Source organism: Asterias amurensis, chromosome 2 (genome assembly GCF_032118995.1).
Source record: "Asterias amurensis chromosome 2, ASM3211899v1".
NCBI classification, from domain to species: domain Eukaryota; kingdom Metazoa; phylum Echinodermata; class Asteroidea; order Forcipulatida; family Asteriidae; genus Asterias; species Asterias amurensis.
The window spans coordinates 28,707,614-28,735,517 of NC_092649.1; the positions used below are offsets into that span (position 1 = coordinate 28,707,614).

Consider the following 27,904-nt stretch of genomic DNA (forward strand, 5'->3'; position numbering starts at 1 on the left):
TGTTTTTTTTAACTCTCATTTGTAAAATACTTTGTAGGCAAACTATCTCTGCGATGCTCAGCAGGAAGTATTGGTGTATGTCATTATTGGCCAAGCAGATAAGAGAACCAGTCACAAACAATTGTCGATTTTAGTTCATACCAGGAATTGCCCTTCGCTTTCTCCAGAACTAGTTATTATTCTTTCACTTGTCTGTTAGCTTCATCATCAGTCCATTTTTCATATTTAAGTCGGGATGCTTTTCAACACAAGGAACTAGCCAACCTGACTTGGAGAGAATTCCAACTGGCTCCGAGGTGTTTTAACTAAGCATATGGCTAGCGGACGACTGTTGTATGAGGTAGAATCGTGCATACACAAAAATGTCGCAAGTTCCCCAAATAAAGCAATTTCATCGCATTTAAAATTAATCTTTCAGTCAATACAGGTCGGTAACAAGTTAGGGTTTTTATTTTAACACATTTTTCCATCAATTAGCAAATTAGAAAAGCCCATTTGTAATTTAATTTGAGAGATTGGACCACTACAGACGCCAACATTATAACATGGATATATAGATTAAATCATGACTGCAGTATGTTAATATAAAAGAAAGAGCTGAAGGTACAGGTGTTTTGTAGCCACAATATTTTTGAGATTACGTTTATTATTATATTTGTCTATGTGTGCAGAGCTATGTTTGACACAGCACCATGTAGTTTACAAAAGGTGCTATGGTGCAATCTGCAGCCACTCTGACCAGAAAACACCGGGGTGAACCTTGTCTCGTAAAGGCAACAGACACTATTGGTGATTACTCAAAAGAACATTTAGCATAAAAACTTACTTGTTAAAGAGCAATAAAGAGCTGTTGATAGTATAAAACATTGTGAGAAACAGCTCCCTCTGAAGTAATGTAGTTTTTGGAGAAAGGTAATTTCTCACTCAAATGAGTAAATACTTCAGGCCTGAAACCTTTTATAGGCATCTGAAAGCACACAAATTTGTGCAACAAGGGTGCTTTATTTTTTTTTTTTTCTAATAACTTTTTTTTATTCTAATAACTTTGATGACCAATTGAATCCAACTTCAAAGGTTTGTTTTTTTATGCATATGTTGAGATAAACTAAGTTAGAATACTGGTCTTTAGCAATTATCAAAGGTGCCCGGTCTCTTTAACGATAAGTGTACTGGTTAATATTCTCAGATGATTAATACCAATGAAACTAGATGCACACACCCGCCTGATGAGTCATATTGGCTCGGAACAGACTTCGACAATACTGTTCATAAAATGTTTCAGCTGTTCTGCAAAGTTGTTCAATGAAACACCTGTGGATTACTGGGATCCAACGAAATTCAAGCTACCAACATTTTGAGATTTCTTGTATGATAGCCAGCTCAGATTGGATGAAACAGGTCCTGAGAGTTTGTGTTGACCAATTAAATTAAAGCTGTCATCATGTTGGGGCTTGGGGTGTCTCTGTGGGCCGCATGTCTTCCGAGTTGTCTGAGGACTTTGTTGATTCTGGGAAAAACACAATTGTGAGAAAATTTGAGTGTTAGAAATGTTTTAAACTGAAATTTGATAAACTGTATTATTTTTAATAACATTTAGACTTACTCAAGTTTGGTCAAACTTTGTACCAGGAGGTATATTACTGCTTTGGGTTCAGTGCTCAATTTCATAGAGCTGCTTAAGCACAAAAAGTAGCTAAGCACAATAACATTTTGCTTACCAGAATAAGGTTACCCGCCAAACTACCATGTCATAATGTACAATTTGTTACTGGTATCCTGGTCAAAAAAGAACCGGTGAATGGGACGCTTGCTGGTGTCCCCAAAGTGTCCATTTGAAAGCACAAACTTGCAATCGTGGGTAATAGGTTTACTACGGTAAAGGATTAAAGGCACTGGACATGTTTGGTAATTGGTATAACTTGGTATATCCCAACATAATTTTATGCATGAAATAACAAACCTGTGAACATTTTTACTCAATTGGTCATCGAATTTGCAAGGGAATAAAGAAAATCCCTCGTTGCCTTACTTTGTGTACTTTTAGATGCATAATAAAAGGCTTCAGCTGAAGTCTTTTATTAATTGACTGAGAAAAGACCTCTTTCACTTCTGTTACTTCAGAGCGAGCCGTTTCCCACAACTTTTTCTACTATCAACAGCTCTCCATTGCGCATTACCAAGTAAGTTGTTATGCTAACAATTATTTTGAGTCAATCTAAATGCCTTGGTGTGGTCAGAAAATACCTACCATTAACTTTGTGTTTTGATTTCACAAGAGCCCTTTGCATGGAGATTCTCTTGTCCGTGTGACATTTGTATTTCCACTGTTTGCCAGTTGAGGGCGCTGTCTCTTGACCTAGGTAGAGGATTGTAATACGCTTCATGTAGTTTATAGTTGGTTGGGTATTGAGTAGTAGAGAAATTTTGTTTGTGCAAAATTATTTAAGGTTCATCGGTAAGTTGGTACCAGCATCCTCTACGATAGTCTACTACGGTATTATAGTCTGTTGTTGCATTGATTGTGGGGGGGGGGGGGGAAGTTGTATCCCTGAAGCTAATTCAGACATCCAAAAGCTAGGTTATAGGTGTATCAATAGCTGCTGGGGCACTAGTTGGCTGCAGGTAAAATCCATTACTCTCAGAAACTAACCACAAGCTCAGAGAAATGTCAACAATAGAAGTTCATTGACCTGGTACGTCTGCATGCTTTTGTGTCCAAAAGTTTGCTATATGTGTTAAAAAAAAGGGTCAAGCCCTGTTAATATGTCGTGGAATGCGAAGTGTATGCGAATTTAGCCGTCATGGGGCTGTTTTCACAGTGAATGTTTCGCAGGAGTTTGAGCACAAGTCAACTGATGCAAAGTATTCGTTGCAAATTTGTTACGTCAAAATTCGTATCGCATTCGCAGGAAGTATTAAGCGTGCGTAAGTGGAGGAATATTCGGGTGTGAGTTATAAATGGCCTTCACAGTCTCTGGCTCTATTGATAAGAGATCAACCCCTTGCCTTCATTTTCCGATGTCTTCTCGAATATAACGGCTGTACCCAGCATGTTCTTGTGTTGTCCAGTGAAGACATAACTTCCAAGTTGCAAGACCGGCTCGTTCGTCTCAACACCCTGAAAGAATGGAAGTACATTACTTCAAAGTAAACAGTTTTAAAAAAGGTTTGTGTTTATCTCTTTCGTCTTGTTCTCTTGTCTTTTCTTGATGAATACTGCATCAACACCCCTTCTCAAAAGTTCACATGGGCAGTGAAATTTTTAACCATGGTTCTTGGTTCTTCATGCTAACTTACACAAGACCTTCAGCTTTACGTCCCATCCAAAGGTCAAAGCAATAATGGTTTGTGTCTTTCTATGACCCGAACCCACACTTTGCTGTTCATAACACCAGAGTTCAAGTCTGATACTCTAAACTGCGTGGCCACAACATGCCATCTGCTCACTTGGAGAGATGGGTAGTTTTTTAAACTGAGGGTTAGGTATTAGGGGACATTCTTTGTGGCAGGACACTGGTCATCTGTTCTTCCTTGCCACTCACTGGCTTCAAATTTTAATCCATTTTGTTTCTGTGTATCTTAATTTATCTATTGAATATTTCTATGCCAGTGTAAAGCGTAATAAAACTAAACTAAAACTTGGTTACAAACGAAAGGTCATACAAAAAGATACATGGTGGATGCTCTTGACAATCTTATAAAGCTGTTTTACCGTACAACAAATATAGGCGCATTGTAGCTAAGCTTTGAATGATGGTGATAATACTTTTACATTAAATTAATGGCAGTGCAACTGGTGGCCCGATAAATAATGTCAAAGAAATACACTTGACTCCTTCCCTCTGTAGCACTATTTTTTGGGCTATGCTACTGGCTCGATGTACTTCACATACCAGAACTTTTAAATTGGACTTCCGACATTTTGCTAGATAGTCCGAGTCGATAATCCCCGACAGTTCCACAACAACAAGTTCCTCCTGGTAAACAAAAAAAAAGAAAAAAAAGATAATGAGTGACAAGTTCAAGAGATGAATAGATAGAGTTGTTGTTGTCCAAGCCTTTCACTGAGTGTCATTAATATGTTACAGAGCTACATACTTGCCTACGTTAAAACTCGGCTGAGGTTTGTTCCGCTATCGTGAACGAACCTCAGTTCTAGGAGTCTTGGCTTTTTTTGTCTGTATTAAAGTCAGGATAGGGATAGTATAGTACTAGTATTTAAGTTGCCACTGCTCCCACAAGCAGGGGATAAAATGTCGGTCACCGTGGTCAAGTGGTTAGACTGCAGGACTTGCAATCACAAGGTTGTGGGTTTGAATCCCCCAGCTAACCGCTGATTTCACAATGACTAGAATTAATATTGTCGTCTAGTTACTTACTGAATCACAATTTCTTGATTTGTGTTATTCATAATCATTTCATAGACGTTAAACTTAAAAAAAACAATGTTTGTATGCAAGCATACATTTTACAAACATTTGTTATATTTGACATTGAATTGAATTGAAGCTACATCGCTGCACAGACAGAGTCTGACTCTGAGTATACCATCAATTCTAAAAAGCAATGTATTTACAAGTTCTCTGAACTAGCTGTCACGTGATCACATGTAAACATTGTAGCGTAATCGGTCTATTAGTACTTAGGCCTACCATGCTTATAATATTAATATTGTCATTGCATGCATTGCATGCCATGCCGCAAATTGCTGAATTCGTGTACACAACACAACAAGCAAAATGCTTTAAAAGTAGAAATGTACTCGCCTCTTCAATCCACTCCTCAGCTTGGCTGTTCTGATCTTGCATTTCCTCTCCTCAGAAAAGTAGCTTTGATTGAATACAAAACATCTAAATAAGTCAAAACTGTGTCACAAAATCACACCGTTTTTAGGGGTTTTTTTTTGGGGGGGGGTTGCAAAAAAAACCATGCAAATACAATGTCGTCTGCTTCTTAAAAGGTACCCAGACGTCTTTATGTGTTTAATTAGAAGCTCAATTGCGGCACCAGTCTAGTACTAGCAATTTAACATCGTCTATACCAGGGTGCACGAAGTATACTGTGTTTTGCTAACACGGGGACGAGTGAACTGCTCCGTACGTGACCCGTCGACAACCACGCACGTTTCAAAGGGATTTCAGATGCCTCGTACCCAAAACTACAGTTTGTTTAGTCAGCTGTCACATGTGACATCCATTACGCCTCAAGAGAAAGGATAGGGGTAATTCTTTCTCTCGACGAAGTACCTAGATATTCTACCTTCATGTTCATAGACATACACACCCAAGTCCTAAGGCTCTAAAAGCAAGATCACGGTCAGGTATGTTACATAGCTTTGTTTGTTACATTGCGCCGAGCTCGTATCAAAAAGGGGGTGCGGCGGACAGCGGGAGGCCATCCCATTTATTTATCAGACTCGCTCAAGTCAAAACAACATTGAACATACCATATGGAGCGTAGCCGTCCACCTTGCCAGGTGAGTGGTTCTGGGTCTGGTGAAGAACTGTGCTGTGCCGTAGCTCGTGTGTATGTCGTGCAACAACGACAACTGAACAAAAAGTACCCTGGCTCTGGTCTTACTTTACAGGGTAAGGACTGAATAAATGATTAACTACACTAACTCTCCGCCAACTTAGAGACGTCTGTTTAAACCCCATCTCTTAACTAGTTTTAACTTGCTGGTGCTTGCAGGCATGGTGAACTTAATCACTATTGTTGTATAGTCAGTTCTATGTCCATTGTGTTTCGTTTAATCCTCTGGATTAGTGCTACTTATGTGTGGGACAACATGCTTCCGAGCAACAGTAATCAAGTTTACTTTTGTTGTTCCTGACCCACATAAGTCGTTCTTTGTTGGTCTGTCCAGTTGTTTCCCTCAGTTGATTGACTCCCCATGCCTGCATGCTCCTCTTAAATTCGTTCCTTTTTTTTTTGCTCATCTAGTTGCCCTCCTGTCATGTTCTGTTCTGGGTTTTTATTTTTATATATATATATTTTTCTTTTTTATATATATATTGTGTGCTTTTTGCTGGTTTATTTATTGTATTCGTTATTTTTTTTGTGTGGTTCGTTGCTTTTCGTTTAATTTTTGATGTGCTTTCTGACGTACTTGTATTGTTGAGGTCAAATAAATAATAATAATAATAATACTAACTTTTGTCGTCTCATTGTTCGTCTGTCATGTCTGTCAAGCATGTCAAGTCTCAAAAGTCTGTCTTCGTTTTGTGGTTCACTTTTTTAATGTTTTGTTGTCTGCATACGACTCGTATTAAGAGACCGTTTTCTACAAGTTTCTACCGTCGGCTTACTACTAATTCTACCTCCTGTTCTTGTGTAGTACTACTTACTTAGACCCAGTAACTGGGGCGCTGTATTCCTTTTTCAAAATTTTGACATTATCTGTCATACTATTGACATTATCTGTCAAAATTTCGAAAAAGGAATACAGCGCCCCAGTTACTGGATCTACTACTTTACTAGTAACGGCCTCATGCTTTGCTCCTCTCTTGAGTCTTGTAGTTTGTTCATTTTATTCCTAGTTAGTTGTTTGGTCGGGCATTCACTTAAGCTCGGAACACCTCTTTTATTATTAATTAATATTTATTTATTATTGCCAAACTATATTATTAATTTTTAATAGATGTTAAATTTGCATCAGGGATAAAGAATATTAATTTTTGGTTTTTACCCATATACACCGATGTGTGTAGCACTGTATACTCGGTACTTTCCCGAGTCCTGTGAAAAAAATCACTAGGCATTTTACTCGGGTGGGATTAGAACCCAGGACCTTTGCAATTCTAGAGCATTGTCATACCAACTAGTCTAGTAAAAACCAAAAAATTAATATATTATTAATAACACTATATATATATTGTATAAATTTTGTATACTTACATGGCTATGCGGTTTTGATTGTGTTACCTTTCGTATTCTTCTGAGATTCTCATATTGAATTATTTTCCAATATAAATTTATTATAAGTAAGAGTATGGTGTTGAATTGATGTTAAATTTAAGTATTGTTTGAAGCTTTGCATGATGTGGAGAAATAGGAAGATAAATAGTAAACTTGCGGGTACAACCCTGATGTGTAAATCTTATTTGTGTGAGTGTTGGCTCTGAAAAGTTGATTAACTTTAATTTAAGATAAGATGGTCTGGATCATAGTCGGCAACAAAATACATTTTTCTGAATCATGTGAATTTTTTGAGAAAACATGTTGGTGTTCTGATTTATTATTTCTTTGCAGTTGTGGTACTAACTATCTTTTTTAGTGTACACCTAGACCCATTGTCTTCGGTCGAATAGTTGTTTGAGTTGACAATGCGATAATATGTTGGTAATTTGCTGTGATTTTCAGAACACCCAGCTACAAAAAAGGCTCAAAATTACAAAAAGCTTTAAAATCACTGACTGAGGTCTCAAATTTAATTCAAACATTTTAATGAGAAATTACTTCTTTCTAAAAAGCTATTAATTCAGAGGGAGCCGTTTCTCATAATGTTATATACTATCGACAGCTTTCCATTGCTCGTTACATACCAAGTAAGTTTTTATTCGAACAATTATTTTGAGTAATTACCAATACAGTGTACAGTGCCTTTTATTATTATTATTTTTATTATGACTATTATTATTATTATTGTCATTACAGATAATTCCATAGCACAAGGTACCAAGAAACTTGACAACAATGCAGTCTTCCATGACCTGTGTAAGGCTGATGAAGCAGCACTCTTCAAGGCTACCAGCTCTTCTACGCTTGTCCCTAAGACCCGTTCATAGCCAGATTGGATCCAGACGAGACTACGCAAGCCTTCACCGCGATCAGGCATACATCGGGGGCGCTTGGGTGTCCGGCAGCGATAGAAAGACTTATCCGGTGATCAATCCAGCCAATGGGGATGAAATTGGACGCGTTCCTGACCTTGGGGTAGCCGAGACAGAGGATGCCATCAAGGCTGCGTATCGAGCATTCCAGGGCTGGCGAGAAACAAACGCTAAAGAGAGGAGTGACATCTGTAGAAAGATGTTCAATCTGATGATGACTAACCAGGAGGAGTTGGCTAAAATTATCACAGCTGAAAATGTAAGAAATCCAAATTCTTTAAAATCCATGTTTCAGTTTTTAAGAGTATTATTTTTATTGTTAATATATTTCATGATTTTTGCTTTGAAACCAAGGATGCCTCAAAAGTGAACTTCATCATTGTTTATGAGGAAACCTTTAAAGGTAGTGGACACTTTTGGTAATTACTCAAAATAATTATTAGCATAAATCTTACTTTGTAACAAGTAATGGGGAGCTGTTGATAGCATAAAACATTGTGAGAAACGGTTCCCTCTGAAGTAACATAGTTTTTTAGAAAGAAGTAATGTCTCACTTAAATATTTGTATTGAATGTGAGACCTCAACTGAGGTCCGAATTCAATGATTCTGAAAGCAGACTTGTGCGACAAGGTTTTTTTCTTCCATATTATCTCGCAACTTTGACGACCAATTGAGTTCAAATTTTCACAGGTTTGTTATTGTATGCATGTGTTGAGATACACCAAGTGAGAAGACTGGTCTTTGACAATAACCGAAAGTGTTCATTGCCATTCAGTTACATATAGCTGCTGTTTGTGTAGCTGACAAACTATGTCACTTTTAGACCAATCATATCACAGAAATTGAAAAGCTCCGTCACCAAGACCTACAAGACACTTAACCCCCTTTTGTTGGGACGTAATGCTGTTGGTCCCTTGTGTTGTGAAACGCATGTAACATAAAGGGAAGGGGGCTCGCCCTGGTGTTCCTGGTTTGATTGGCAGCAGATTGAAGCACAGCACCTTGTAAAACATTACATAGTACTATGTAAAAGGAGTACCGTAATTTTCGGATTATAAACCGCGGTTTATATGTTGATTTTGACATTTTTTTGAACTCCTGCGGTTTATTCTCCGGGCGGCTTGTAAGCCGACGTATAAATATTTAAGAGAAAAAACGGCATTTTTAAAAAGAAAGATCGTTTGTAAAATATTCTAAATAATGTTTTTTTTTTCTTAAACGAGAACAAAAACCTGCCTGTGTGATGACAAAAACCTGTTGAAAATCCCACCACAATTGTATTCCATGTTTCCTTTGTAAAACCATGTAAAACGTTTATCAAGTGCCCTCAGCTTGCTAGCTCCCCCTCTCAGCGCAACTCGGGGTAGACTAGACTGGTGCCCGTCTATTTATCCTAGCGATCTCTACATGCTGACGTCAGACATTCAAGCTATACTCGTGTTTCAGCGAAATAGACTCGTCCCCTGTCTATTTTTCCCACGATCTTTATATACTGACGTCAGACATCCAGGCTACACTCGTGTCAGCCAGCGGTTTCTTCAGCTCAACCACGCACACCGCAACAGCAGAATGGTGAATGGACGTACGCAAAGAACTATGCCGCTCCGGGGGGATCAAACAAAACGTTTTCAACCTGCCCTGATTGTTGAGTCCAGTAACATTGGGAATTTTATTTCCAGGTGGCGCAAATGCGAGGGCGTAGCGCAACCCGTCGGCGAACATCGCTCAATACGGTGCCACCAACATCTGTTGTGCAATCTCGAGATTGAGCAGCGCAATTAACAGATTGCTAGCTTTACGAACTCGCATGTGTGTACATATGTGCTTAATGTGCACGCTGCATGATACATTACTACATACACACACGCTACGTCCGTCCGCCCGTCCGTCGTTGCAATAATCTGTTGTGTGGATCCTCGTTGTGGGACTACAATAAAAGGGAGGGAGAAACACCGGCCAACCACCCTACTTTAATTCCCTTATTGAAAGACCCATTTCAACCTTATTTCCCGTCTACTCCGATGTTTAATAAAAATGAATCCCCTGTCCTTGTGATTACGCAAACAATAAGGTAGCGCATTTTGTTTCATTACTACCGCTATACGATAAAGGTGAGGGAAAAACTTTAGCTGTCCACATTGTTATTTCTTTTATAATTATTTTATAAAGGAATTTTGCATGTTTAAAAAATGTTCCTATATACATTGTAAACAGAAACAACAGTCATATACAATACTCTCGTTTGTGTTGTGGTAGCCCTGAAAAGGACCGTTTGGTTTTGGTTTTGTCTATTTTCTATTTAAACAATAAACGTATTTTCAGTTGTAACTTTCATCCATAATTATCCAACACAAACAATTATGTGGTCCCGCAAAGGGGGTGCTGCCAGCTTACAAAAAGAATGCTATCCTATAATAGATCATTTCAATTACGATCAATAGTGTAAACTTCAATACATTTCCACTTTAATTACGACGCAACTCCCACATTGCGGCAACTATACAATACTGACTGATGTGCCGCCCGCCTGTCACTGCACGTCGCCACACAAAGAGGACCGCAAACAAGCACGGCCCCTAAGTGTTCACGCATGCGGTGATTGGCCGTTTGATGATTGGCCGTTGTTGATTGGCCGGTGATAGTTCCATTCATAAAATCTTGGCTAGTCTTCGGACGGATCGAGTAGAGCGGCTGCCCATTGTACAACGGGGAGCTTGAACGTCTGACCCACGCTTTGAGGCTCGGGGCCCAGTCTAATCAAACGTGAACAACTTTTGTCAACAGAGGGCGATGCGATGCAGGGCAAAGTTCAACTATTTCTCGGTGTGCGTTGTCGACCGATCTTTGATTCACGGAGAGTTTGTTGCCAATGAAGTTCACAAAACATGGCCAACACAACCGATCATCAAATCTCAAATTCTTGAAAAGGGTTGTTGATGGACAAAAAATATAACTCAGGACTGATAGTGTGAGATAAAAAAAATCACCCGTAACGCGGCAGGTTTGCGTACTTCACTTCCGTGTTTTGAGGTTATTTTTTTCATGTTTTTTTTTATTTTGATCGCGGTTTATACGCCGCGCGGCATATACGCCGACATCTAAATATTTTTTTGTATATTTTGAGGAAGTGCGGTTTATACGCCGCGCGGTTTATAATCCGAAAATTACGGTAGGTCTCATAATTCAAGAGTAGTCCACATATCTTGCAGGAAAATACGGTTTGTTATTTAAGGGCCTTGGGCGTCACTGAGTGACGGATATACGTGATATAAAAATCCTTATTACTGTTAGAATTATTACTTTTATTATAAATGTTTATCCACTTAAATCATTGGTCCAATAAGACAAGGGCATGTCGTTATCCTACATAGGAGCAGTCTATCATTAGAGCAAGTTTTATGAAAATCACCAATCGTTCCATTTTTGTTTTCTCCTTTTGTATTTCAGGGTAAACCTCTCGCTGAAGCAATGGGAGAAATTACCTACGGTGCCTCTTTCTTTGAGTGGTTTGCAGAAGAAGGCAAGCGCTGCTATGGTGATATTGTACCGACTATGACCAAGAGTAAACGCATGTTGCACATGAAACAACCCGTGGGCGTGGCAGCCATGATCACACCCGTGAGTTTAACTAAAGATTTTTTTTTTTTCACTTTAAAGGCACTGGGCACTTGATAATTACTCAAAATAATTATTAGCATAAAACTTGGTAACAAACAATGGAGTTGTTGCTAGTATAAAACATTGTAAGTAATTTGACACTAAAGTATTTGAATTTCATTCGAAACCTCAGCTGAGGTCTCAAATTCAAGGACTCTGAAAGCACACAACTTGTGCAACAAGGGGGTTGTATTCTTCCATTATTCTCTCGCAACTTCGACGACCAATTAAGCTAAAATTTTCAAACTCTCAAGGTCTCAAACTCAAGGACTCTGAAAGCACACAATTTGTGCAACAAGGGGGTTGTATTCTTCCATTATTCTCTCGCAACTTCGACGACCAATTAAAGGAACACTACAGAATTGTTTTTTTGCTAACAAAACAGTTGCTGGCAGTGTAAGCACTTTATGTAATCCACCATATACATAAACTCACCAACCTGTAGAAGTTTGAGATCGATCGGCCACTCTGGGTCACGAGAGAATAGTGAAAAAACGATTACAAATTTTGCATTGCATCAATGCCAAATAATCAAAATGGATAAAACGCTCACTGAGCGATAAACTCCAAATGCGAAGTTAGATTATTTATTATGACATTTCAGACAGAAATATTTCAAGGGAAGTTTTCAACTATCATCATCATTAGACCATATGTAAACCTGTGATCTTCATGATTTTTGTCATACCAATTCTGTAACAATCCTTTAAATTGTTCTCTTATTCAGTGGAATTTTCCCAATGCCATGATAACAAGGAAGCTAGGAGCTGCCCTGGCTGCTGGCTGTACAGCTGTTATAAAACCTGCTGAGGATACCCCACTGTCTGCTCTAGCATTGGCTGCTGTAAGTTACAGGGATGTAATTTCTCCCTTTTTAATCGGAAATCCTTTTTTGTTTTTAACCCCATTAACCCATAAAAAAAAAGATATTAACAAAATAAATAAGTAAAACTAAATATTATTTTTGTATTTGGGTCATTATTATATTTTATAACTTCAAATTCATCAGAAAATGAGATAAACCAGATTGCTTGCAAAACCAAAGATAAATGTAGGTAGGCTTCGTACCTAGCAAGCTTTCACGTTACCCATGCCTACATCCTGACTGATGTGAAAGGGGTAACTCTGTTTCAGCCTGAGGCGTAGGCGGTGACATTTATTTTGATCGACAGGCTAAATCAGTTAAGTGTTAATGTTGCCCTCAACTTGAAGTGAACATTCGGGGATATCTCAAAAAACAAAATCAGGGGTGCAGTGTTCACCAAATGTGGGTGTTAGGAGGGATGTTGGCCAAAGAATATAATGCAACAACAGCATTCTCTATCGACCGGTAGGGGGCGACAGCACGACTCTCTGGCGAAGCACCACTGGCGGCCCCTGCAGGGCGATCGGGGACCTGCTCGCCAAAGAGGGCGTCCTCTGGCTTAAGCCTTCTCCCTCATGTAAAAAACAGTGCTTGTTGAGTGTAAATAAAGCTCCGGACAAGGGATAGGAAAGCCAGTTTTTTGTATTCTTGTGTCATTAAAGCTGTGTGCATTGCAACCCCCGGTCAACACTTTTGATGATAATTTCTTTCATCTTGTTGCAGATTGCAGAAGAGGCTGGAGTCCCACCAGGGGTCGTCAACGTTGTGACCTGCTCCAGAAGTAATGTTTCTCAAGTTGGTAAACACCTCTGCAAGAGCCCCTTAGTGGCTAAGATTTCCTTCACAGGCTCCACTGCCGTAGGGAAGGTAATAATAATAATAATAATAATTGTTTTTTATGTCGTGCTTTATACACCCGAAGGGTGTCTCAAAGCGCTTAAACATACAGTATTTTCTGCATGGTATATTGGACTACATTTGAGTTATGAGATCTACTTCTTTTACATCGCACCATGTAACGGTTTACACGGTGCTGTGGTGCAATATGCTGCTAATCAAACCAGGAACATAGGGGTGAATCCCTGCTCTTTTCAATAAGTACACTGGATTCTTTTATGTGCGTTACACAACACACAGGACCAACTGTGTCACGCTTGGGATTCGAACCCACACTCTTCTGATCAGAAACACCAGAGTTTGCATTCGGTGCTCTTAACCACGGCCCAGTACTTCCCAGTTCTAAAATCACTACCAACCTGTATGGGTTTAAAATCCTTTTCTTCATTTTGCGTATTTTGAAGTTCTCTGAAAAATTTGTTCTGACTGGCACCCCTAATCAAAAGTATTGACAAAATAGGGAGACCACCAAACGTAGGGCTAGATCATAGTTGGTAGAGTGCCGGCACATTAATCTAGGAGTTGAAAGCTCGAATTCTTGGAAGTTTGTCTTTGTTCAATTCAAACCAATTGACTCTCAAACCAATCAATTTTCCAAACCAAAAAACTTCAAAGGGGGAAATCCTTCCTCAAAATAGTTTATATTACATGGACCAACAGCAGCACTACTCTGATAGTAAGCTTTATAATGTTTGGAGTGTTTACCAATCAATGACGCTATCTTTCAGAGGAATGTGAACTTGAGTGAACTTTTGTGTTCAAGTGTTAAAGGAACCCAGTGCCTTGGATTGGTCAAATTGGTCTTTAAAAAGGATTTGTAACCGTTCGTTATTAAATGTAAAGTAGAATATAATGATTCACACAAACATGCCTCAAAGTTGGTTTTCCTTTTACCACTTAGCTAAAATGTTCGGCCATTTATGGGAGTAAAATATATGACTCCTATAAATGGCCGATCTTGTTAGTTCGACAACCGTGCAATTTCGTGGCATACGAAATTTTCTATTCCATATGCATTTCATAACATACAGTTACAAACGCTTTTTATAGGCCAACTTGCCGATCCAAGGCAACGTGTTCCTTTAACATTTTTAATTTTGTTAAAACTTCTAATTGTTCTTCCAACTAGATCCTCCTTGAGCAATCTGCAAGTACCGTCAAACGAGCCTCGATGGAGCTAGGTGGTAATGCTCCCTTCATTGTCTTTGATTCAGCCTCAGTGGATGATGCTGTTGCTGGAGCTATTGCCAGTAAATTCCGAGGCAACGGGCAGGTAAGTGCCTATCAAGCTAGACTTGATTCAAGTCCCATTCTTGTGCGAGAGGTCACCAGCTTACTATAAAACATCACGTAGCATACACAGTACAGTGCGCGCTTGCCGTCAAAATGTGGTCCCGAGAATGGGACTTGACGAGGCTGTTTCTTACTATGCACAATGTTATTGGGAAATCTCCCCAAACGGCAGCTCGTCTCGTTCACTGTGGCGCAAATCTCATGCAATAGTCTATACTAGATAACCCCACGTTTTGACAGCTTTAGACTCCCCTAAACTTGAGTGCTTAGGAGATACAACGCTTTGCACTGACAAGATAATGTTGTAGAATTACCTTTCAAGTTCTTGTAAGTTTAGGCTTTGAGTATTTGTTTACTTAAATAGATTTTTACCGATTTTTACTAACTTGTGGGTTGTGTTAGGGGCTTACCTTTTGCTGTTTTACTTCGGTTTTTGCTTTTGTTGAGACCTTGAGGTCCTCAAAATAAGGCACTTCCTAGTTATGTTAAAATATTGTTTTAATCATGATATGATTTGAGACATTGCATGGTGAGCTATTTTGTTTGCGGTAACACCATGTGTGTATCTACTTGCCGGATAATTTGTTCTTTAGAGCACTTTCTTGCCATACCATGTACCTATTTTTCGGGAGACTTCTCAGTTCTGAAAAGAACTGTCCTGCTTATTAACCATGATATTATTATTTTTAGTATTATATTGTTGTTATTCCCCCAGATTAAAGCAAAATCAGGTCCTAATGCCCTTCTTAAGTAAAATATTATATTTAAGGCTTATTTTAATAACCAGAATGGAGTAATTCTCCCTTTATTGCTTTGATTACTGCTGCCTTAGCCTACGCTTGTCTTAAGAATTTATGTCTAGGCATTTTGATGAAGTTGTTTGTCATGGGCAAAATGATGAGCTCCATAGGGCCTGTCACCCTCTAGCTCTTGTACATAACTCTAGATGTTCGGAATGAAGTTTGTTTTTAGCAACATTACAGATCTGGTTTTTGCGAGCAAACATTTGCTGGCAGGTTAAGCACTATGTAATCCACCATATACATAAACTGACAAATCTGCCATTTGGGTCACGAGAAAATAGTGAAAAACCAATTGCACATTATGCGTTACATCGATTCAACCAAATATTAATAAAACATTTACTGAGCTATAAACTCCATACAGGAAATTAGTTGTATTTATTTCTCATGAAGTATGACAGTTCACAAAGAAATATTTCAAGGGATGTTTGACTACTTTCATCATTAGACCGTGCAAGTTGTATGTAAATCTGTGATCTTCACTTGTTTTCTTTTACAACTTCTGTAATGTTCCCTTAAAGTTTGTGTGATGTATTTCATAACTTTTAATGTATTTTTATAACAAATCCAACCTGATTGTGGATGAAAAATAACATATCCTTATCTTACCTTACCTTACCAATACATGTCTAATGTTACTGTTTGTTTCACATGCAGACCTGCGTATGCGCAAATCGCCTCCTTGTACAGGATGGAGTCTATGATGAATTCTGTGGTAAACTTAGAGATAAGATCAGTCAGTTAGTTGTTGGAGATGGGATGCAGCCTGGAGTCACCCAAGGACCACTGATTAATGACAGAGCCGTGGAAAAGGTAATGCAATCCACGTTTAATTGATGGCCAATTCCACACAGGGATTTCCCTTAACTTTTTTTTTCACTTGCCTGCCGGGCAAGTCAACCAAAATCTCGATCGCCCGCAGGTTGTTTCAATAGCCTGCATGTATTGATGATACACAAAAAAAACAACAACACAGAAATGAAGTCCTTAAAATTGCATTTTGGGATGTTTTTTTCTCTCAATTTTACCCTAGATTATACCTTTTCCATCAACAACCATTTTAATGAACTTGTGGTTTGAGAACCAGTTGTTTTGAACATGTTCAATATCTTTGTGAATAAACGATCGGTCAACAACCCACGTTGAGAAATAATTCAATGAACTTTGCCCCGCAACGCCCTCTGACGGCAAAAGTTGTCCATATTATTGGAATTTCTCCAAGGCTGTGCATTGTGCACAATCTGCAGGTGTAAATACACAATGTGCGGCAATTCTGTACTCCGTTTGTGAACGTGTACTGCGAAGAAGATCATGAGTATGGAATAAATCAACAGCCATCAACCGCCAATCACAGCGTGCGGAGCGGTGGTTTGAATGGACTTTGGTTGTGTTTGTTGTGTATGGTAGATGTTTGTGATTGGCCGTTGAGTAATAATAATAATAATAATAATAATAATAATAATAATAATAATAATAATAATAATAATAATAATAATAATAATAATAATAATAATAATAATAATAATAATAATAATAATAATAATAATAATAATAATAATAATAATAATAATAATAATAATAATAATAATAATAATAATAATAATAATAATAATAATAATAATAATAATAATAATAATAATAATAATAATAATAATAATAATAATAATAATAATAATAATAATAATAATAATAATAATAATAATAATAATAATAATAATAATAATAATAATAATAATAATAATAATAATAATAATAATAATAATAATAATAATAATAATAATAATAATAATAATAATAATAATAATAATAATAATAATAATAATAATAATAATAATAATAATAATAATAATAATAATAATAATAATAATAATAATAATAATAATAATAATAATAATAATAATAATAATAATAATAATAATAATAATAATAATAATAATAATAATAATAATAATAATAATAATAATAATAATAATAATAATAATAATAATAATAATAATAATAATAATAATAATAATAATAATAATAATAATAATAATAATAATAATAATAATAATAATAATAATAATAATAATAATAATAATAATAATAATAATAATAATAATAATAATAATAATAATAATAATAATAATAATAATAATAATAATAATAATAATAATAATAATAATAATAATAATAATAATAATAATAATAATAATAATAATAATAATAATAATAATAATAATAATAATAATAATAATAATAATAATAATAATAATAATAATAATAATAATAATAATAATAATAATAATAATAATAATAATAATAATAATAATAATAATAATAATAATAATAATAATAATAATAATAATAATAATAATAATAATAATAATAATAATAATAATAATAATAATAATAATAATAATAATAATAATAATAATAATAATAATAATAATAATAATAATAATAATAATAATAATAATAATAATAATAATAATAATAATAATAATAATAATAATAATAATAATAATAATAATAATAATAATAATAATAATAATAATAATAATAATAATAATAATAATAATAATAATAATAATAATAATAATAATAATAATAATAATAATAATAATAATAATAATAATAATAATAATAATAATAATAATAATAATAATAATAATAATAATAATAATAATAATAATAATAATAATAATAATAATAATAATAATAATAATAATAATAATAATAATAATAATAATAATAATAATAATAATAATAATAATAATAATAATAATAATAATAATAATAATAATAATAATAATAATAATAATAATAATAATAATAATAATAATAATAATAATAATAATAATAATAATAATAATAATAATAATAATAATAATAATAATAATAATAATAATAATAATAATAATAATAATAATAATAATAATAATAATAATAATAATAATAATAATAATAATAATAATAATAATAATAATAATAATAATAATAATAATAATAATAATAATAATAATAATAATAATAATAATAATAATAATAATAATAATAATAATAATAATAATAATAATAATAATAATAATAATAATAATAATAATAATAATAATAATAATAATAATAATAATAATAATAATAATAATAATAATAATAATAATAATAATAATAATAATAATAATAATAATAATAATAATAATAATAATAATAATAATAATAATAATAATAATAATAATAATAATAATAATAATAATAATAATAATAATAATAATAATAATAATAATAATAATAATAATAATAATAATAATAATAATAATAATAATAATAATAATAATAATAATAATAATAATAATAATAATAATAATAATAATAATAATAATAATAATAATAATAATAATAATAATAATAATAATAATAATAATAATAATAATAATAATAATAATAATAATAATAATAATAATAATAATAATAATAATAATAATAATAATAATAATAATAATAATAATAATAATAATAATAATAATAATAATAATAATAATAATAATAATAATAATAATAATAATAATAATAATAATAATAATAATAATAATAATAATAATAATAATAATAATAATAATAATAATAATAATAATAATAATAATAATAATAATAATAATAATAATAATAATAATAATAATAATAATAATAATAATAATAATAATAATAATAATAATAATAATAATAATAATAATAATAATAATAATAATAATAATAATAATAATAATAATAATAATAATAATAATAATAATAATAATAATAATAATAATAATAATAATAATAATAATAATAATAATAATAATAATAATAATAATAATAATAATAATAATAATAATAATAATAATAATAATAATAATAATAATAATAATAATAATAATAATAATAATAATAATAATAATAATAATAATAATAATAATAATAATAATAATAATAATAATAATAATAATAATAATAATAATAATAATAATAATAATAATAATAATAATAATAATAATAATAATAATAATAATAATAATAATAATAATAATAATAATAATAATAATAATAATAATAATAATAATAATAATAATAATAATAATAATAATAATAATAATAATAATAATAATAATAATAATAATAATAATAATAATAATAATAATAATAATAATAATAATAATAATAATAATAATAATAATAATAATAATAATAATAATAATAATAATAATAATAATAATAATAATAATAATAATAATAATAATAATAATAATAATAATAATAATAATAATAATAATAATAATAATAATAATAATAATAATAATAATAATAATAATAATAATAATAATAATAATAATAATAATAATAATAATAATAATAATAATAATAATAATAATAATAATAATAATAATAATAATAATAATAATAATAATAATAATAATAATAATAATAATAATAATAATAATAATAATAATAATAATAATAATAATAATAATAATAATAATAATAATAATAATAATAATAATAATAATAATAATAATAATAATAATAATAATAATAATAATAATAATAATAATAATAATAATAATAATAATAATAATAATAATAATAATAATAATAATAATAATAATAATAATAATAATAATAATAATAATAATAATAATAATAATAATAATAATAATAATAATAATAATAATAATAATAATAATAATAATAATAATAATAATAATAATAATAATAATAATAATAATAATAATAATAATAATAATAATAATAATAATAATAATAATAATAATAATAATAATAATAATAATAATAATAATAATAATAATAATAATAATAATAATAATAATAATAATAATAATAATAATAATAATAATAATAATAATAATAATAATAATAATAATAATAATAATAATAATAATAATAATAATAATAATAATAATAATAATAATAATAATAATAATAATAATAATAATAATAATAATAATAATAATAATAATAATAATAATAATAATAATAATAATAATAATAATAATAATAATAATAATAATAATAATAATAATAATAATAATAATAATAATAATAATAATAATAATAATAATAATAATAATAATAATAATAATAATAATAATAATAATAATAATAATAATAATAATAATAATAATAATAATAATAATAATAATAATAATAATAATAATAATAATAATAATAATAATAATAATAATAATAATAATAATAATAATAATAATAATAATAATAATAATAATAATAATAATAATAATAATAATAATAATAATAATAATAATAATAATAATAATAATAATAATAATAATAATAATAATAATAATAATAATAATAATAATAATAATAATAATAATAATAATAATAATAATAATAATAATAATAATAATAATAATAATAATAATAATAATAATAATAATAATAATAATAATAATAATAATAATAATAATAATAATAATAATAATAATAATAATAATAATAATAATAATAATAATAATAATAATAATAATAATAATAATAATAATAATAATAATAATAATAATAATAATAATAATAATAATAATAATAATAATAATAATAATAATAATAATAATAATAATAATAATAATAATAATAATAATAATAATAATAATAATAATAATAATAATAATAATAATAATAATAATAATAATAATAATAATAATAATAATAATAATAATAATAATAATAATAATAATAATAATAATAATAATAATAATAATAATAATAATAATAATAATAATAATAATAATAATAATAATAATAATAATAATAATAATAATAATAATAATAATAATAATAATAATAATAATAATAATAATAATAATAATAATAATAATAATAATAATAATAATAATAATAATAATAATAATAATAATAATAATAATAATAATAATAATAATAATAATAATAATAATAATAATAATAATAATAATAATAATAATAATAATAATAATAATAATAATAATAATAATAATAATAATAATAATAATAATAATAATAATAATAATAATAATAATAATAATAATAATAATAATAATAATAATAATAATAATAATAATAATAATAATAATAATAATAATAATAATAATAATAATAATAATAATAATAATAATAATAATAATAATAATAATAATAATAATAATAATAATAATAATAATAATAATAATAATAATAATAATAATAATAATAATAATAATAATAATAATAATAATAATAATAATAATAATAATAATAATAATAATAATAATAATAATAATAATAATAATAATAATAATAATAATAATAATAATAATAATAATAATAATAATAATAATAATAATAATAATAATAATAATAATAATAATAATAATAATAATAATAATAATAATAATAATAATAATAATAATAATAATAATAATAATAATAATAATAATAATAATAATAATAATAATAATAATAATAATAATAATAATAATAATAATAATAATAATAATAATAATAATAATAATAATAATAATAATAATAATAATAATAATAATAATAATAATAATAATAATAATAATAATAATAATAATAATAATAATAATAATAATAATAATAATAATAATAATAATAATAATAATAATAATAATAATAATAATAATAATAATAATAATAATAATAATAATAATAATAATAATAATAATAATAATAATAATAATAATAATAATAATAATAATAATAATAATAATAATAATAATAATAATAATAATAATAATAATAATAATAATAATAATAATAATAATAATAATAATAATAATAATAATAATAATAATAATAATAATAATAATAATAATAATAATAATAATAATAATAATAATAATAATAATAATAATAATAATAATAATAATAATAATAATAATAATAATAATAATAATAATAATAATAATAATAATAATAATAATAATAATAATAATAATAATAATAATAATAATAATAATAATAATAATAATAATAATAATAATAATAATAATAATAATAATAATAATAATAATAATAATAATAATAATAATAATAATAATAATAATAATAATAATAATAATAATAATAATAATAATAATAATAATAATAATAATAATAATAATAATAATAATAATAATAATAATAATAATAATAATAATAATAATAATAATAATAATAATAATAATAATAATAATAATAATAATAATAATAATAATAATAATAATAATAATAATAATAATAATAATAATAATAATAATAATAATAATAATAATAATAATAATAATAATAATAATAATAATAATAATAATAATAATAATAATAATAATAATAATAATAATAATAATAATAATAATAATAATAATAATAATAATAATAATAATAATAATAATAATAATAATAATAATAATAATAATAATAATAATAATAATAATAATAATAATAATAATAATAATAATAATAATAATAATAATAATAATAATAATAATAATAATAATAATAATAATAATAATAATAATAATAATAATAATAATAATAATAATAATAATAATAATAATAATAATAATAATAATAATAATAATAATAATAATAATAATAATAATAATAATAATAATAATAATAATAATAATAATAATAATAATAATAATAATAATAATAATAATAATAATAATAATAATAATAATAATAATAATAATAATAATAATAATAATAATAATAATAATAATAATAATAATAATAATAATAATAATAATAATAATAATAATAATAATAATAATAATAATAATAATAATAATAATAATAATAATTAGGATTTGAAACTTTGCATGGTGGAGATAAGATATAGAAGAGTTTACAGTAACACCATGTAATAACAATGTCTAAATGAGTTGGGGTGGTTCTGAAAAGAACCGTTGGGTTAACTCGACGTTTCGATCAGTATGCTCTGATCGTCTTCTGGAGAATAATAATAATAATAACCCGTAAATCACACCTCAAACCATCTCAGCTCCCTGGTGGGGAGTATGCAGCCTGTGCAACATTATTATGCGCTACTCGGCTAAATCAATCACAAGAACCATCTCTGCCCTCACAGGTACCCGTTTACCCCTTGGTGGAGAGAAGCAATTATAGTCAAGTGTCTTGCTCAGGGACACAAGTGTTATGACCGGGATTCGAACCCACACTCTGCTGAGCAGAAGCACCAGAGCTTGAGTTTGGTGTTCTTATCCGCATGGCCACGACACCTTATTTGGTGTTTGCCACAAATTGAGTATACACTGAGACTCAAAACCAATTTACCTTCAAATCACACTTGAATCTCATTCCCTTCATGTTTTCTATGCAAAAAATAGTTAACGGCCGACGTCTCGACCCTAGCAGAGTCTTTCTCGAAGGAGAAAGGTCATTTTGGCTGGTAAGAGACAACTAATTTTATTCTCTCAAATTTTCTGTGGAACACAATCAGGTTGAAAAACATGTAAACGATGCGGTGTCGAAAGGAGCTCAGCTCGTCATTGGAGGAAAGAGACACCAACTCGGCCGTTCATTCTTTGAGCCAACTCTTTTGACTGATGTCCCTAAGGATGCATTGGTCTGTTCTGAGGAGACATTTGGACCTCTTGCGCCCGTCATCAGGTAAAGCATCCATTTACTAAGAATGTTAGAAATTGTTGGTAGAGCGCCGGCACGTTAATCTGGAGGTCGTTGGTTCTAGTCCCACTCTAGTCAGTCTCTGTTCAACCCAATTCATTTAAATTTACCCAGTCGGGTTCCCTCTTGGTTTATGGTCAATGGTAGGTTTATTCCATACTCTTGTTGGAAAAAAAGAACAATTATGAGAATTAGTCAGTACATAGAAATGTTACAAAAACGAAAGTGCATAAAAGTATACAAAAAAATATAATGTTATAGCAAATAATAAATAAACATCTAGAAATAACTATGTACAGGAGAGAAGCGAGAGCATGAGGCTGTTAGAGTAAGCCGAGGCTTGTAGACAACAGCCTTTATACAGACAAACAAACAGCGAAGAAGAAACAAGGACAAGGCAGACTAAGTACAATGAATATAAAACCAAGCTAACTGAAGACGACAAAACTCAGTAGACAAGTAGAGAAAAAGCTGTGTTACATAGTGGGAGAGGAGGACTCTTTTATATGGGAGCGTAAATTGACCCGATATTGATATCTGAAGTTGAAATCCTTTTTGTTGTTGTGAAGGTTCACAACGGAGGAGGAGGCTTTGATCATGGCTAATTCAACTGATTCTGGTTTAGCCAGCTACTTCTACTCCAACGACATTGGCCAGATATGGAGAGTGGCTGAGAAACTTGAGTTTGGCATCGTGGGTATTAATGAGGGTCTGGTGTCGTCTGAGGCTGGAGCATTCACCGGGATTAAGCAGTCGGGATTAGGAACCGAAGGATCCAAGTATGGGATTAATGAATATCTGGATATTAAATATGCCTGTTTCGGGGGAATTTGAGTCTCTTACAGCCAAAGTATACTCAACCAAAGTATATTCAACCAAAGATGGGGAATTCATTGCTTATCCACTTGCCTGAACAAGATTATTTGACCCGAATCTGAAAGATCTTCCGTGAAATTTTCTACAGACATTAATAAATGCCTTGTAAAGTAGGCCTTGGCAAATTTACTACACGACTAGTCGTACCTTAAATAGTCCCGACTACGACTTTAGTTGTGACTAATTTTTAATTCTCAAGATGCATTATGGCAATGTTTGCCGCTGATGCATTATAGTAAAATTCATGCTAAAAAGATTTGAAGATTGTGTCACTGATGTCTGAATGTGTTATGTGTTTTGTCGTGAATAGTCGTTAGCGACTGTTTTTGAAGTAGTCGTGACTTTTTGTTGTAGTACTACACCACTACTAAGTCATGGAGCACAATTAATCGAGTAGTTGAAAAACGGTATTTGCGACTTGACTTCCCAATCAATAGTCGCAATAGTCACCCGGCCCTATTGTAAAGGGAGATTTTGTAGTATCCTTGCACTACTGATAAAGTAACCCAATCTAAAGACATGTGTTTCTCATCCACATTCCAATATCATGATCCAACTAATGAATATGCATATAGAGACCACCACCCCATGCAGTGATTGTACCCTTGAAACAGTAGCCCATTGATAAGTATCCACTTACATTGTATGTGTACTATAAGCAAGACAAGTGTGAGACACAACAAACCAAGCAAGCATCAAAGCAACAGCTCTTGTTGAACTCAAGACATTACAGATTTCACTGAATATTTATTATAGATCCTGCTGAATTACTGGTCCAACAAATATTTAAATTCCAGCTTTTTATTACTTAAAGCACATTCCGCTTCCTATTTTTTAAGTAGTCGCGACCACATTTTGTAGTAATCGTGGCAGCACGTTTAATCGTGTAGTTGAAAAACAGTAGTTGCAACTCGGCTAAACAATCAATAGTCCTAACTCGACTAAGCAATCAATAATCAGGACGACGACACTAGTCGCCGAAGTCACCAAGGCCTAATTTAAAGGGAGATTTCAACTATCATGATTATAAATTACAAAAAAATTGTATAGAATTCTGAATTTGTATGTATTCTTTTAATTTTTACTTGTATGATAATTGTCCTAAGGTGTTTATTGCATTGTAATCAAAGAACAGACGACCATCGAGGGACACACTGAATATTTATTATAGATCCTGCTGAATGATTGGTCCAATAAACATTTAAATTCCAGCTGTTTATTACTCACAGCACATTCCACTTCCAGCTGTTTGCAGCAGCCACAAATACAAAACATTGGCACAATTATTCAGTAACTAAAAATGAAATTATCAATCTATCATATCAAATATCGGAAGCTATTGTGTGCATTGTTGCAAAATATATTCAGAAGATTTAATCTAAGCTATTCCATTACACAAGGCTAAGGTAAAGTGATTATGTTCTGCGATGATTACATTTTTTTGTTTAGCATTGTTACTTTCCCTGGTAGACTCGGGTGTGTTCATGGGAGTCAGGATGGGGTGATGGTACATGTTGTAATTTCCATGTTACATCTGTGACTTTGAATTAAAACCTTTACCCCACATTTCAGTTATTGTAAGATTAGTTGAACATCTCATTGATTTACTTAATAACCAGATGGGGATTATGTTAATTGGTTATTTAAATACGGTTTGTTGAAAGAAGGGAATGTCACAGACATTGGCTACTTATTCTTCAGGTTACCAATTGACTGGAAGAATAAATAGTAGCCATCATCTTGGATTGAATTTTGTAAGCTCCAAATGACTTTCCTCTCACATAGGAAGGCTAATTCCTGCACAACCTAATTTTCATACCCTTACAGCTCACCCAAGCATGAATTTTGTTCTGACTTTTAGGTGTCATATGAAAGTTGGGTCCATAGCTATCCATAAACATCTAAACCTTTTCCCCCGTGTATTTTTTTATTCTGCAGCCATTTCAAAAGTGGATGATTTTTTTTATACATGGTATTGTTGAGAGGAATTTATTTTGAATTGCAGGTTTTCAAAATGATTCATTTGTAGGATTTCTATAAGTTATGCACATGTTGCTGGATTAGAAGTACAGTTGACGTATAAACGAAAAATATGTCCGATAAAATGGCCATGGCTTATGGCCAGGGTTCAGGCTTATTCACAGCAAGACATTCCATTATTCCTTTACATGTTTTCTTTATAGTTTATGTAGTGGGGTTTGAATATGACAATAATATTCCTAAAAAAAATACTTCAGACGTCATAAATGATCTCTTGTAATCATGGGCATACTACAACTCAGCCCAAGTATACAACTCAAAAAGACTCTTGTATATAAAATAAGGTTTTGTATAGACTATAGACGATATGTGCCCTGTGACATCACATGTTTACAAAAGAGCCACAGAGCCTGGACTTCCTGCAGGCATGATTTGTGCACAGCTCAATGGAAGAAAACATGAAGTCTTATATTTTATGGAGATTGCACTGTCTAATTCTTATCAAACTTGATATGATGAAAGGGGGCACATCTTAAAACTTGTCCAGCTTTTACTTTCATAACTATTGGTTTTATGAAGAAATTATGACAAAAAATGTCAACTTTCCCATAGGACCTGTGTAATACAGTGCCTGTCAGAATACTGAAAGAATGTACAAGGCCACACTTATTGTAAACAAGGTTCACATGGTCTATAAGACCAAGTTATCTATGACATCTGCTTGCAAAAGAGCCACGGAGGCACAATTACTACAGAACTCAGAAGAAAAATATTACGTGTGCAAGAAGGTGACGTCCATTACTGGCCGGCCACATAAAAACAAAACAAGTGTTTGAGGTTTTTCTTTAATCGCATTGGTAATAAGTTCAGATGAAAATGTTACTCAGGTCATTCTGTTCTTTTAATAATTGAATAAAAATCAAGCTTTTCCAGAGATTTCCTCAACTGGCGATCAAGTTATTCTAATTAGATGCAAATGATGTGACAGTCTTGTCATGTCCTAGACGTCTTGATTGTATTTATGGTGTTGTCTGTG

The 27,904-nt window shown here is 29.7% G+C and overlaps 2 protein-coding genes across 5 annotated transcripts; one reads left to right on the forward strand and one right to left on the reverse strand.

Annotated features, from left to right (window-relative positions):
* Positions 1 to 17: 17 nt before the first annotated feature.
* Positions 18 to 4,934, reverse strand: LOC139954600 (general transcription factor 3C polypeptide 6-like). Its single transcript, XM_071954489.1, has 5 exons — positions 4,767 to 4,934; positions 3,894 to 3,977; positions 3,007 to 3,118; positions 2,249 to 2,356; positions 18 to 1,507 (listed from the first exon to the last, which is right to left on the reverse strand). Exons 1-5 carry the CDS (start codon positions 4,806 to 4,808, stop codon positions 1,440 to 1,442), a joined length of 414 nt encoding a protein of 137 aa, XP_071810590.1. The 5' UTR covers positions 4,809 to 4,934; the 3' UTR covers positions 18 to 1,439.
* On the forward strand, positions 3,097 to 27,797 carry LOC139954596 (glutarate-semialdehyde dehydrogenase-like). 4 transcript variants are annotated; one of them, XM_071954482.1, is made up of 9 exons: positions 3,097 to 3,166; positions 7,657 to 8,091; positions 11,281 to 11,451; positions 12,218 to 12,334; positions 13,079 to 13,222; positions 14,382 to 14,525; positions 16,006 to 16,161; positions 23,828 to 23,997; positions 24,582 to 27,797. In XM_071954482.1, the coding sequence occupies exons 2-9, from the start codon at positions 7,696 to 7,698 to the stop codon at positions 24,844 to 24,846; spliced, it is 1,563 nt and encodes a 520-aa protein (XP_071810583.1). In that variant the 5' UTR covers positions 3,097 to 3,166; positions 7,657 to 7,695; the 3' UTR covers positions 24,847 to 27,797. The 4 variants fall into 4 exon arrangements, with proteins under 4 accessions (XP_071810583.1, XP_071810581.1, XP_071810584.1 ...); XM_071954480.1 differs by lacking the exon at positions 3,097 to 3,166 and adding an exon at positions 5,131 to 5,320; XM_071954483.1 differs by lacking the exon at positions 3,097 to 3,166 and adding an exon at positions 5,173 to 5,221.
* The last annotated feature ends 107 nt before the right edge of the window (positions 27,798 to 27,904 follow it).

What these genes read in the sequence shown, in the direction of transcription:
- LOC139954600 (XM_071954489.1), bottom strand. Translation starts at nt 4,808, where the DNA reads ATGCAAGATCAGAACAGCCAAGCTGAGGAGTGGATTGAAGAG. An exon ending in CTGAGGAGTGGATTGAAGAG is followed by an intron (nt 3,978 to 4,766) that starts GCGAGTACATTT and finishes TTTGTTTACCAG; the next exon opens with GAGGAACTTGTTGTTGTGGA. An exon ending in AGTCCAATTTAAAAGTTCTG is followed by an intron (nt 3,119 to 3,893) that starts GTATGTGAAGTA and finishes CCATTCTTTCAG; the next exon opens with GGTGTTGAGACGAACGAGCC.
- LOC139954596 (XM_071954482.1), top strand. Translation starts at nt 7,696, where the DNA reads ATGCAGTCTTCCATGACCTGTGTAAGGCTGATGAAGCAGCACTCTTCA. An exon ending in AAATTATCACAGCTGAAAAT is followed by an intron (nt 8,092 to 11,280) that starts GTAAGAAATCCA and finishes TTTGTATTTCAG; the next exon opens with GGTAAACCTCTCGCTGAAGC. An exon ending in ATGACAGAGCCGTGGAAAAG is followed by an intron (nt 16,162 to 23,827) that starts GTAATGCAATCC and finishes GAACACAATCAG; the next exon opens with GTTGAAAAACATGTAAACGA.